Source organism: Corvus kubaryi, unplaced genomic scaffold (assembly GCF_017639235.1).
Source record: "Corvus kubaryi isolate FWS band 111438036 unplaced genomic scaffold, C.kubaryi_AGA036_p1.0 37391, whole genome shotgun sequence".
In the NCBI taxonomy this organism is placed as follows: Eukaryota; Metazoa; Chordata; class Aves; order Passeriformes; family Corvidae; genus Corvus; species Corvus kubaryi.
Window position 1 is genome coordinate 9,121,052 of NW_024581130.1, and position 13,693 is coordinate 9,134,744.

The window sequence follows — 13,693 nt, forward strand, 5'->3', positions numbered from 1 at the left end:
GCTTTGCACACTGCATGGATTAGACCCCGTCAGAGCCGCCTCCCTGGTGCTCATACACAGCATCAAACCCCCCCTGCTTGGAAGCTAAAATGGCACCATTTACCCACTACAGCAGGAAGAAAAAGCAGCTTTCAGTCCAGCTGTTGTCATTTAAGGACAAGTCCAGCTCTGGGTGACTCTTTTCTGTGATTCCCCTTTCTGTTGAACACATCAAGATAAAATGCCACTTCCCCCCTGCCCCCCCGCCAAAAAAAAAAGTATGCTACATCCACATTCATAAAGTTTATCAACTTACAGACTCCAGGACAGGTATATCATTCATTGTTTTGCACCAGTAAGCAGAGTAGTATACAAAAGCATGCAAGATCAGGTATGGTACAGAAAGAACCTGCGAAATTCAAGAAACTGGCAAGCATCAAAACCATTCCTATTTTGATAGGAAGAGGATTCCTGAGTTGTGTATGTTGGCATTTTCAAAGACCCTGTATTTGGGTGAAGCACACAGAAACAATGGGGCAGGGACATAACAAAACAGGGGCAAAATATTATCTAATACAGATACTCAGAGGCAAGAAATGATCATGGGGTGAAATTACAGTACGCGGTGGGCTATTTTATTTTGTTGAAAAGTACATCTTTGACTGGATTCAACATAGTATTAAGATGAAAAGAGGTCCACTGGTGAGGGAGGAAAAAAAGCAAAAGTTTGGAAGTACTTGACACAACTAAAATAAATGACAGCTTTTTTCGATATCCCATAGGCAGGCTGTAGAAGATGATGTTTTCCAGTATCCATGGAGAAAGTAAAGTCTTTGACTGATGTAAGTCAGTTTTGCACAAATGCTGGTCTGTTTAGTTAAAACCTGCACTGCTTGTTTCTTTTAATAGATAATATAGGTAATATCTAGCTTTCACTCCAGACCCATGCTTTAACACTCAGAATTTATCCATATTTAATTACAATTTTATCACACTAATCAAATAAATTTACTTTGTCCTCCAAGCAATCACCTCAGTATTTCAGTATGTAAAAAATACTTTCATTATGTTTATTATAAAAATATAAATGTTTCCACTACAAATCATTTTACATTAGTAAGAGGCCATCTACAATTGCACAATATATAATCTAAATGAGTAAGTAATGCTTTCGAAATACAAGTTAAAGTAAATACATATTGTCAATCAAATCACATCTATACATTGCTTATTGGATGCTAAGTTACAGCACAAAAACTAGGTTATGTTAACAGAAATAAATAAAATGGAAACTATATTGAAAGGTACAAACCCAATAATATGGCATGGCATTTTATGAGCAGTTTGCATTTTGCTTGATGTCCATAACCTGTACAGGCAGATGGCCACACGACCTCTATTTCTCTACTCCACACTGAAGAATTGTACACTGCTATGTTTACATATGTACAGGGGGACAGGGAGTACAGGATGCTTGCAACAGAGGCCACTTAACAGTACAAATCAACTTCTGACAGGGAGAGAAAACCAAACGGGTTTTAAAAACTCTCTACTCCTAACAGCAAAGAAAAGCAAAACTGAGCTGCTTTTTTTTCCCAGTGAGATTGAATCTTCTATGCTGAGCATGCCTGAACAGTGGGCAAGGAACACGACAGGACACATGACAGGAGGAAACTGAGGGTGGTTGGTGCAAAGTTTTCAAGTGTCTAAAACTCTAAGAACTTCCCAGAGGTCAGCCCCCCACCCCAGCCCCTCACCCCACTCTCCCGCAGCAGAATGAGGCTGAGGAGAAATGTCACAAAAAGCTGTCCCCACACAGTCAATGTCTGCCACTGGATTTTGGTGGCTTAAATTCACTAATAGTGTCTGATTCAGAGCAATCTCAGCTCGAAGAAAACAAAGATTCTGGATGAACTGAGCAACAGAGCATGCTGCATTTCATGAGAGATTGGGGCAGATACGGAGAAGGTTCTTCACATCTTAAATGCTTTAGTTTAACTTTCTTCCACTTTTTTTTTTTAATTTCAACTTTAAAACCCATTCCCTATTCTTTCAGAAAGAATTACTAATTATTATGCTGTGAGTGTGTTTCAAATCCAGTCCTTTATAGCATGTTCACTGCCAGCACTCATGAAAAAACCTCTAACTGCTTCTCTTTAGCAATGTGTGATAAATGTCATGCTTGGACATTTTATAAGTCCTGGACTCATGGAGAACAATTTCAGCCCCACAGACCCTAGAAACTGATTCTTTCCTTACTTATATACCAAGGAGTTTCAACACCCAAGCCAACAGAAGACAGCACAACTGGTTACCTGGTTTTGCATGCACAGGGCAAACACAGCGTGCCATTTACTCATCTGCCTCTCACACAGTCTTGGACTTTTAGGGATTCACTCTTATTCATCAGAATCAGGTCTATATTCTAGAATGGCAAGCTGGGAAACAGAATGGTTTCCCCTGGTGACCAAGGCCTGCTGTCTGTGTGCCTGGCATCACATCTAGAGCGTTAAGAAGCACAAGAAGTGGCCCACACTGTGTTTTAAACCACTCCTTTTCAGAGCAAAGAGTTGTGTCTGCTCAGAACTGGGATTGATGTGCTCCAGAGCAACAGCTTAGGAGTTGGGAAGCTCTTTGGAAGATGCTGGAAATGGTGGAGGGCCCTCAAAATCCACTTCCAGTCTCCTTTTTCCACGGGGAGATGTGAACACTCTCTAGACTTGGGCTCCCTCCCGCTTTCTTTCAAGGAACAGGTAACCACAGAAGCTGTGCCAAGAATTCAGGTCCTCTGCAGGGTGGCAGTGTCTGTACAGGGGCTTTCTAGCTCAGGCATGTGTAAACTTCCACACCAAAGCCCCACTTCACAGCTTAAGTCATCCTTTTAAACAGGGGCCACTTCCCAGGGAACTCAAAAAGTATCATCAGTTAATGCAGGATGCAAGAACCCTGGCCCTTTTTAAGATTTTCTTGGCAGATCTCTCACCTGAACACCGCCCAAGAATAGGGGTCCTTGTTGTGACAGGAAAGCAGCCTTGGGGAAGGAAATGGGAAGTGCAGTTTGGGGCATATACTGATCTAAAGATCAATGTACACACCACTGTCAAAACCCCAGCCTGGTTGAAAATACCACTCACAGCAAGTGGAAGAAATCTCAACAAGTCCAGATGCTTTTCATAGTGTCAGTGCTGAAAAAAAGACCACCTTTCTTTCCTTCTGTACTTCATGCAGGACGCTATGAGTGTAAAATAACCTAGTAACTAACCCTCAGACAACATCTCAGGTTGAACCAAAGAAGTTTTGATAACATTTGGCACTTGGCAATAATACAGCCAGGTTAAGGTATTTAAGCATAAATATAAACAATAATAAAAAAAAAAAAAAAAAAAAAAAAACCAAAAAAACAAACCAAGAAAATAAATAAGCCTTTTAAAAATTAAGACTTGTTTCTGTTTAAATGAACACAGGGAAGCTAACATAATGGTGAAAATCTTTTGTCAACTAACTCAAAGTCACTACAAACTTTATTTGTGTGTTCCTTCCTGAAGTTGAAACAGCATGTTACAATGACATTATAGTAAATATGGCCAGACAGGTTGTGAGGTATAGTCCTCCATTTTCCTTGCTTTTAAAGAAATAAAATACCTGTTACAGATCTCTTCTGTATAAAAATACTGCAAGTCTTTCTTTCTTCTTGTTTGCTGTATAGATCAAATACACAGCTTTTATGTCCATGGGGGTTTTTTTCTGTTATTCAGTCACTTAATATTCAAATGGCTCTAGGTTTTAGTAACACTGGTTTTTACTTGGAAGGATTTTTTCACATATTCTTTTTCCTTTTGAAATTTACTATCTGCATTAACAGTCAGTCAAGAGCACCCACCCTTTAGGATTAATAGATAGAAAACAAGTTTGCTCCTATTTTAAGGCATTTATACTCAATATTTGAGTGTCTTGTGGGTTTGAAATCTCAGCCATTACATTTCCAAAGCTGTTGCAAAGAAATCCTTTAAATTCTGCCGTTTATCAGCCATCACTTCTGACCTGTGATGCAACTTTTCTCCTTTTTTTTTTCCTCTCCTGAGCAACATCATTTTGGTAGCTTACACAGGAACGGGGCTGTTCTTTGTATGAGTTTCGAGAGCTTTGATACTGCTGACAATCTTCTTCTGTGGGCCCACCACTGTAACGCCAACTTTCTTCATGTCACTGGAAAAAAGAGAAGATGTGTGAGTGAGGACGCTGAGTTTCCTGGCACTGACCTCAGCAAACAGCAAAGAACTTGTCCCTCTCATAATGCTGCACTGCAGGAGCCTCCAGGTACAGGGATATTGCTGAAACACAAGCCCTGGTGCAAAAAATACTGACAGCCACTGTCTGAAAACAAAAGGGGGCTGCAAAAAATAGAGTGAAAGCTCATTTAGCCTCGTTGTGTATGCTTACCTGGATGGAAACTGTTCTTCAGTGATACAGCACCGGGGTTTTGGGGCAAGGGGATCACTGGTGGATCAGCTGAGCCTCTCTAACATCTCTATCCCCTATCAAACTGATGGCTTTTCCTGGGCAGTGCTGACACATCACTGCCCTCTGAATGGCCCTCTGAACTCTGCTATCAGCATTGAGGTGAAGGACTCCATGGCCAAGCTTGCAGGGTCTGCCCTGGTTTTCACCTCGTTTGTCCAGGATCTCCAGTCCCATTGTTCCTTGTGCAACACAGAGGTGGTTTGACACCTGTGAAGGGCTAATTAACCAGGGGCTCACAGGAAATTGGGCATTCCTACAGGATTTCTACACTGTCCCCAAAGGGTAATTGTTACAAAAAGCCATTAGCACCCTTTTAATAGATGCAATAACACACTAATTAGTGGCATTGATGTGTTTAATTGTTGGTAGCACAGCTGCTGAATACTTCTCCGTAACTCGTAGTGTATCCAGCCAGCCCAACTGGGAATTAAGATTTCCTTTGACATTAAAATTTTATCTGCACTTGGTGCCTTTTCAGGTGCAGAGAGAACATTTATCCTACTCTTACTTGTCACTAGAACAAAGATGGATTGCATTTAAAATGTAATAAACTTGCCATTTGCTCACTTCCAAGCATAGCAGGAGGGAGTTCAGCCCCTGAGTAATTATTAGCATGGAGGAGGGAAACAGCAACAAAGAGTCTGCACCCTCACCTGGTTTGGTGACATATAGGCTGGGCAAAAAAGGGAAAGATTGGCAATGTGCCAGCTGTAGAGAAACTCCCATATGAAATACAGAATACAAAGAATCAACAGAGAAACTTCAGTGGAAGAAAGTGACGCTAGTGTACCAGAGGATGCACGGTGCTACCGTATTGGAATAAACAGGGAATTTCCTTGTACTTAGTGAGAAAAAGCTGTGGGACCATGGCCTTAACACAGTCAGCAGACATAGATTTCCTTCATAAGTATTTCAACTACAACAAATAGCTCCCATTTGTCTCTTTAAATGTAAGAAAATTTTAGCTAAGAACTGGAAACACCATATAAAAGTGCTACCTTCATGCTTATGCCTGAACTTGTACCTGTGAGGAAAATCCACAGCAGATTCCAACTTACTCTGTGGAAATCTTGGCTATTGTGTCACAGGAGCTGTACTCCACACCCGTGAAAATGTCCTTGCACTGCCCTGTCCGGAACCCATTGAGCCAATCACCCGTGGTGCGGAAGGCTGAAATGTCGATGCTGCTTTGGTCCAGGAGGAGATTTGACGGCCTGAAACGACAGAATAACGCAATGCAAGTTAGGGAACAGAGGGAGAAACAGATTTACTTTGTATCTAAACTTAGCAGCGGCAGGAGCACCCAGGCTGGATGTGGCTTTGCTGTTGGTCTGTGGGAGTTCTCAGCTGCCGAAGCCACCACAGGGGTTGATGCTGGTGGCTCTGACAAATGCTGTGTAATCATCCTGCTGAAAAGCAGCAGCTCCCCATGCCCATGTTTAAATCACTGCAGCATTCACAAAGCATATTGTCACCTCCCAGTTTAATGTGCAAAGCATTTACAAAGACTAAATCAGATTATATTTATGGGATTCACCCAGTCCCAAACATCACACAAACGATGCACACTCCAGGCTCCAAGTCGAGCGTGTTGGTAGGATTTGGTCATGTCAAATATTCAGAATATTGTGGCCCACTGAAAAACCCTAAGTGCTGCTACTAAGTTAGAAGCCTCAACAATAAGTAAAGTACCTTATTTTTATTGTTTTATTGCAGGCTTAAAGCCAAGCATGTGCTTTGCTGTGCTGCACTTGAGACTGAACTAGAGAATGTTCAAAGCAGTTATCTCTGCAACTTCACAGCCTATTTTCTGCCCCATAATTCTTTTTACCTCTATAACCTGCACAGGAGTCTGACTACTGCTGCTGAACCCATTTGAAGTGACTTTTGTCACTGAAAGCATTGAAAATGAGAGGTGGCTGGACTGACAGCATAATTTAAAGGCAGTGATTACACAGTGTAACAGGTAGGTGACAGCTACTGGAACTGGAGAACTGATCTGGGTTGTAAAACACTCTCTTCATACCCAAGTCATCTCTGAGCACAGGAACAGACATAAATAGGAGGAGATTTTAAAGGCACCAAGAGAACCACGTATCTAAATATCAGTGCTTTTAACCTCATAGAAAGCCCAGAAAATCCAAATCCTTCTCAATTCCAGCATGTCTTAAATTCCATCAAGTTCAGCAGCACTACAACAGCACCTGACTTACCCTGGAATCAGGAGATACCTCATCAGTTACAGAAGTAACATTACAGTTACATCTTTTTGAAGAAAAGAACAATGATTTTTGGTATGGCCACACATTAAACAGCTCTTTTTACTTCGGATGTTTTCCCGATTGTTATCAATCAGCTGATTTCTTTCAGGCTCAGGAAGTTAATACAATTTTTTTTCCCCTTCTGGGAATGCAGGGCATAATTAAAGAGCTACTTGGATTCTTGAAAATCTTAACTCCAAAACACAGTTTTCCCCAGGTCCCAGAGCTGTGATGTCCCTGATGGGGCAGCTTTTGCCTGGCTACCTTCCCTCCAGAGCCCAGCCAGGGCTGTGATCACTGGCAACAACTCTGGACCTCACATGCTGGGAACAGCCATCCATGGAAAGAAAAGCAACAGAAGACACCAAAAACCTGATCTGTCTTCAAAACACCAGCTTAGACACCTACATGATACCCAGCTTTAAATTCCCTCAATTTGATAATCAGGCCCAAGATAATTTTAATCAGTAGCTGTAAGGCCTGAATTTCACTGACTACTGTTTGTCCCATGAAGAGCCAATGGTTTTTATTTATAGTTTTCTGGGTATAGTGTCTGGAATCCCAAGATATTAATTAAGAGTATTTATGAAGTGTTCTTAGTGATAAAGCATGGATTATTTTTTTTCCCCAGCCTAGTATGCCTTTTTAACTTAAGTCTAATAAAACAAGGTCCGACTGAAGAATCACTAATGAAAAAAAAAGTATAAACAAGTTGAAACAGAACAGGTCTCTAGGATTAGGAATTAGAATGGCCCAAAAGAGCCTTTATGTTTATTACTTGGATCAAAGTATCATTATGACAAAAAATATGACCTAATTTTAATGTGAGTGACCTCAGAGTAACCAGCACTGTAAAGTATCATTTTTCTTCGTGCAGGATTCCAAACAAAAATTAGTTACTTTCCTCCTCAGAGAGGACATCTGGACTGTTTATCAATGAGCAGGAATTTGCCTCGCTGCAAAGAGTCTGTGATGTCTCCTCATGTGCACCAGGGGAAAGCTGGGCTTGCAGAGCATCTGCACACCCTGGCAGGCTTTTTCCCCCTGACCCAGCCCCTAGACAGAAGGGCTGAGCACGAAATTTATGGTCTGGGTGATGTGCGCCATGAGCTCACACTTTAGCAGACAAATTAGACGGGCTGCAGTCTGTGCAGCTGTAAACGACGTCCTGCAGGGTTCCACCTGATCCTTTACAGCTTTTCATAAATCAGTACCTACCAGTTTCAGAAGAGAGTCATTAAAAAGAAATCATGGAAATTACATGTTTGCTCAGGGGAAGTGAAATAGAACATTTCTCTCCATCTTTTCTTCGCTCCCCTCCTCTTTCTTTTTCTTTTTTTTTTTTTTTTTTTGTTTTTTTAACTCTTTTTACTTTGTTGCCTTGACTATGATACACCCTCTCATGTCATCTTCTGACAGTCATGGCAAGATTTTCTATCCTGTTCACCCTGACTGTGGGCCCCATCTACAAAGTTGTATTTACTGACATGTGGTGCCCCGAAAAAAAAAATCAGGAAGACTCAGTTTGGAGACACAAATTGAACAGTGAGATGCCAGTTACAAAACATCCTGTGGCTGGAAGCTTTCTCTGGATGTGTCCATTACTTTAACAGTTGGAATTAACCTTTGAGCCATCTGCAGTGAGGAGAACTATGGTGCATTGTCATTAGCACAGCTTTTTGTCACAACACAGTTTTGGAAAAACTTGCTTTACTAACAAGAAAAAACACAGAAAACATCATTACAACCTGGCCCACTACAGCATTGAAAATCTCACCTCTGTTTGGCTGCTGTGTGGGGAGACAAGGAGATACGCCTACTTGTAAAATCCAGGAATTGAGACAAAGAATATGAAAATGTCCTGCCACTTCTTCTGCAAATACACAGAGGAGCTGTGCACACACAATGCCAGACTTTGTACTGTAGGAGCCTCTCTCTTTCCATCCCTTCCTCCAAACAGCACAACCAACCTTCAGTTTTTAAAATCTGGACTTTCCTTTCCACAGTCAATTTCTTTTAAAGAGGAAAGCATTTTTTAAAACCAAAAAAAACCCCATAAAGTAATTTCCTGTAGCAAATTTTAGGTAATTAAAAGCTGATTTTGTAAAGTGAAATTGCTCCCTATGAGCCTGGTTGGAACACAAATCCTATGGGCTTTATGATTATGGCAAGCTGAAGCACAGAATTCAAGTCTAACAAGAATTCTCTTTCAAGAGCAAAATAACTCAAAACCATCAGGTGGCACGGAAAGCAAATTTCAGTTTTATCTTCTACAGCAATCAGAGTCATATGCACAAATGTATATAACAGGAAACCAGTAAATAAATGCCATGCCAAGGAGCAGTAGAGTTATTCTGTTTACTTGATTATCCCTGGACCTTAAAGATAAAAATCTTCAGAGTTCCAACTCTTCATGCCCATTTTTAACATGCTCTTAGCAGGCTGTAATTTAGTCCCTAAAGTACAATTCACCTCTTAAGGGGGCACATTTGCATTTCCCCAGGGCTTTCATGTGATGTTTTCATACTCTCCAAATAAGCAGGTCTTGGGCTGCTCCTTGGAGTGAAAGGAGAGCTGGAGAAATGGAGAGGGGCCATACAAATAACCAAAGGGAAAAACAGTGCAGTTGAGGCTGAAAAAATGGTACACCTCTCTAAATGTCAATATTTCTTGTTTCCTAGCTCCATTGTTGCTAAAAAGTCCCGAACTTACCACAGCTTCCTCTAGGATAATAAGCAAATAAAATTTCAACAAAAGTCAGTCCTTCAGTCTTCCCTACTCCTTTAGCTGCCTCTCAGAACATGATTTTCAATATACTTTATCTTCTCAGCTTCTTGGTGGGATAATAAATCATATGCCTGGGTGTGTACATGCTTCTACATTTACTTTTTCCCAACACCAAACCACTAAAGACAAAAAATACCAGCATGCTGCTGAATTTTTTTTTTTCCTTTCATAACCCTGCTTAAGCTGTGCTTTTAAGGAAATACAGGCACATTTCCTGGGATGTGTAGCTGCCTGACAGACCCTCAATGCCAACCAGTTATTATTGTTAGGACAGTCTGTAGGCTCCTCAGAAGAGGGAGAGAAAAATGCTATATAAAACTCTTAAAATGCTTAAAATCTAGCATTTGCTGTGGAGAGTTTCCCTTTACGTCTCACTTTTGGCTGCACTGTTGTTGCCTATAATCAAAAGAGAACCAACCCTTGCAGCAGTGTTAGAATAGTAAAGTAAAAAGCAGACCTTTATCTGGAAGCTTCCAGGTGTCCCAGTGCTGATGGGCACACCCTGAAATCAAATTTCTGCAATTTTATAAGGTTAATTAATTAGGATATCTAACAGGCACATCCAATAGGAGATTCAGCTGCCCCAGTAACCCACCCCCAGGTCAGCCCCTTGGAGTTGGTCCAAGGGGTTCTCTGACCCACTTCTTACTGTAGGTCCCCTGCTTGGAATAAATATTATTTATTAATCTAAACAATATTTCAGGGATGTGTTTAGAAGGTCAGCTTATTGTTCCAAAATGTAGGGGGAAAGGGCAGGAAAAGTACTGGAGCTACAGCCATCTACACAGCTACAAATACATGAGAAACACATAAAAAGCTCAGGCAGCACCGTGAATTTTGCCACAAGAAGCGCGGCCATGGCTCCGTGCAGCTCCTCTCTCCAGCACTCCCAGTGTGGAATTGCCACCCCCACTAACGAGGGCTCCACGAGCTGAGAGCAGCAGAAGGAAAACACCTCGGGAGTCACTGAACAGCAAAGCCTCCCTTCCCCACCAGGCCACCCGCTGGTCCAGCTGCATTTCTCTTTAAATTACGCAGTACCCAAATTGGCCTGCTGCAAATTCCTGCCCGAGTTTCACCAAATTAGAGGTGCAAAAGTGCCAATAGATGTTTTACTGTCACTGTTAACAGGGAACCCAGCTCACTTCCATCTACTCACTTCGAAGGGACAATGGGTGAGCCGTGCCTGCCCCAGGCTCAGTAATAATGACTGCTGGGGAAATCGGGTGAAAACAGGGCTTTTCTGTCTCTAGCTGAATGAAGTCTCTAAAAATCTCCTCAGTTTAACTCCTGCACAGTCCAAACTATGTTCAGACACCAAGAAGTAGAATTTACTGTATTCCATTTTGTGATTTGTAGTTCAGTTTCTTCCCCCCCCCCTCCATAAAGTCACTATTTTATGTTTAGCAGGCTTCAGAGAGAGGGAGAGCTGGAGTTTTAGGTTTACATTACTTGAATTCTTTTAGGGCGAACAGTCTGGGTTTAGGACACAGATTATGTTGTTGCTGGATTTTAAACGAAGCTTAAAATCCACACAGAATCTTGCTCTACACAGCATTTGGCCAAACTCAAACCCCTTTGTTAAGACCCTGACAACATCCAAGGAAAACTGAAATCTCCTTCTCTCTTCCACCCTGGAAGTTCCTAACAAGGAGAAGGAAACAAACAATATTACAGCAGGTCAGCAATATATGTCAAGCATCTGAGGCCTTCTGACCTGAATGGCAAAAAAAGAGAACTTCTCAACAAAATGTTCAGCCAATCTAAACAGTAATTTCATTGCAAATATTTTTGTAAAAACAGAGCTGGAATTAGGCTGCAAAAAGGAGCAAGTCTGAATTTTTTCTTTGCCCTGTTCACTGCTCCTTTTGAGCTTGATTTTCATAAAAATCCTACCAAGCTAGAAGGTAGAGTGTTTCCACCAAATTATCAGGTTTTAAGTGGAAATAAACTTTGTGAGGAGCAAACTTCAAATTGTAAACACTGCCCCTGGATGTCTCAGGATGACACCAGTGAGAGCAGCACAATGAGAGACAACAAAGCACGTGTTTAGCAGTGAGCCCTTAAAATCAATTACTCACAAATAACAGCTCTTCCAAAGACTGCTCAAGGAAATTACCTCAACCAGTATTTCAAACAACACATCCAATTTAAGAAAGTCAAGCTAGGATTGTAAACAACTTGCTAATACGTAAAAGAATGTATGAGGAATTAATTATTCATACACGGTTTTTCATCAGGAAGAATACCTGACCCTCACTCCTTAAGTTTTCTGGGCTATATGAAAAGAATTTCAGATACGATTTTTCTGAAATATCCTGAATTCTCAGGTGTTCTTCTCCCCATCCTTGCAGCACAATTATTTCCTCGTCTCCTAAACATGTGCTTGCAGTGTAAAGAAACAACAGCAGCAATACCTGACACTTTCACTCTACCAAAAGCAAACACAGAAGCAGGCTGGGATTTTTTTGTGCAGACTCCGCATCAGTTTTGCAGTCAGTCAGAGGCCTGGCAGAAATCCAGAATTTCTGAAAGTCATATGTTGGAATTAGAAACAAATTTCAATTTTTTTTCAAGTGCCTTTTTTTTTTTTGGCAGAGGTCTGTGCACTAACTCAGCTACTCCTTGTTTCATAGGTTCATGAAGACTAAAGGGCTTCAGTTCCCCCTACATCACAGCAAATATGGGAAAGCTGCCACAACGTTTGAGCTGCCTGAATCCCGTGTCACAACCCTGATACCTCAAGATCACACTATATTATGACAGCTTTGGGACACAGAAATGCTTTAGATATATTAAATTACACTCCATGTTTTAAATATATTTTTTGAAATGGCCATGTAAAAGTAAGATTCATATACATAAAAAGGTAATATACATTGTAAATATATATATATATATATAAAAATTCAGAATCAGGAATATAAGTAAGAATAAAAAAAATCATAAATATAAATAAGTGAAAAAAGTGAAATGGATAAAAATCATTTTCACAAGTGCATTTCAGATTTGTAGTGCACACAAAGTGTTTCCAGTTGCATGACTTGGGTTACATGTTTTCCCCTCACAAATGAAACAACAGCTAAAGAGCCATTTCAGCCTCACCAACTTACTCACAGGTGGGTGAAGTGATTCTGTCTCCCCAACCCAAGTTGAGAAGTTTCCATCTGCTTTGTATCTGTATGAAATGCTCACAAATGTGAAGTAATACACAGTGGACTAAAAAAAAATAAGCTAGAGAGGAAAAATAATGAACTTGATCAAAACTGGAAGAACGATGAACTCACTTCCACCCTAAAGATATCCAAACAACCTAAGGACTCCATTAGAAAAATGAACATCATGTTCAGAAAACAGGAAAGAACAGCAAGACATAAATCAAATAAAAATATCATGAGGTTGAGCTTTAGAAAACCACATGGCTTGTACTGAGTTCTGTTCCTACAGCCCCTTACAGAGCTGGTTAACTCCAGGCAGCCTAAGGGACACAAAAACCCATGTGTCCAGAACCAGTGCAGGTCTTGTTAGCAAGAGCTCAAGGTGGCCACCTGATTAAAAAGTGAATTTTGACAGGTAAGAAAGAAATCAGCCCTACTCTGTACTTTACAAGGAATAGAAATGGAGCTTTCACGTGAATCTGAGATGAAACACAACACCAGGAAAGGTATTATGAAACGTTTGCTGTGCTGAGGCTACAAAAACCTTTTGTCAGTGTAAGGTTCAAAAGCACGTAGAATGGTCTGCAAAGCAATGATCAATAAGGATAAAAACATCCCCTCGGGCATCAAGAAATTATTAGATGCCATGGAGTGGCCTGAAGGGATAGAAAACTTTAAAGGAAAGAGAGAATTGAAGGCTTTGACTCCTCTTCTGTGAGGTATTAGTGTAAAACATGCCTGGGCTGTGGCCTGGAATCAGATGTACAGCCAAGCACATCCTCCAGTGGAGGTCAGTTAACAGCAACCAGCACCCAGAGGAGAGGGATGTCCTATGCACCTCCAGAAATATGTTTTTTAAATAGGATACAACAGTGCTGTGACTATTTTAAACAAACATCAGCCCTAAAATCTGTAAGAAGAGACAGGTTTTGCAGCTGCAGCAGACGTCGTCAGGTTAAACATTTTTCCCTGACCGAGGATATTCTG

The 13,693-nt window shown here is 40.9% G+C and overlaps 1 protein-coding gene across 5 annotated transcripts in view; it reads right to left on the bottom strand.

Annotated features, from left to right (window-relative positions):
- Positions 1–269: 269 nt before the first annotated feature.
- Positions 270–13,693, bottom strand: part of EPHA3 (EPH receptor A3) — a 186,284-nt gene continuing 172,860 nt past the window's right edge. For all 5 annotated transcript variants that reach the window (XM_042037906.1, XM_042037903.1, XM_042037902.1 and 2 more), the window contains exons 16-17: positions 5,559–5,714; positions 270–4,185 (exon numbers count right to left, since the gene is read on the bottom strand). In XM_042037906.1, the coding sequence (XP_041893840.1) occupies positions 4,080–4,185; positions 5,559–5,714 (262 nt within the window). In that variant the 3' untranslated portion in view covers positions 270–4,079. The remainder of the gene's footprint in view (positions 4,186–5,558; positions 5,715–13,693) is intronic.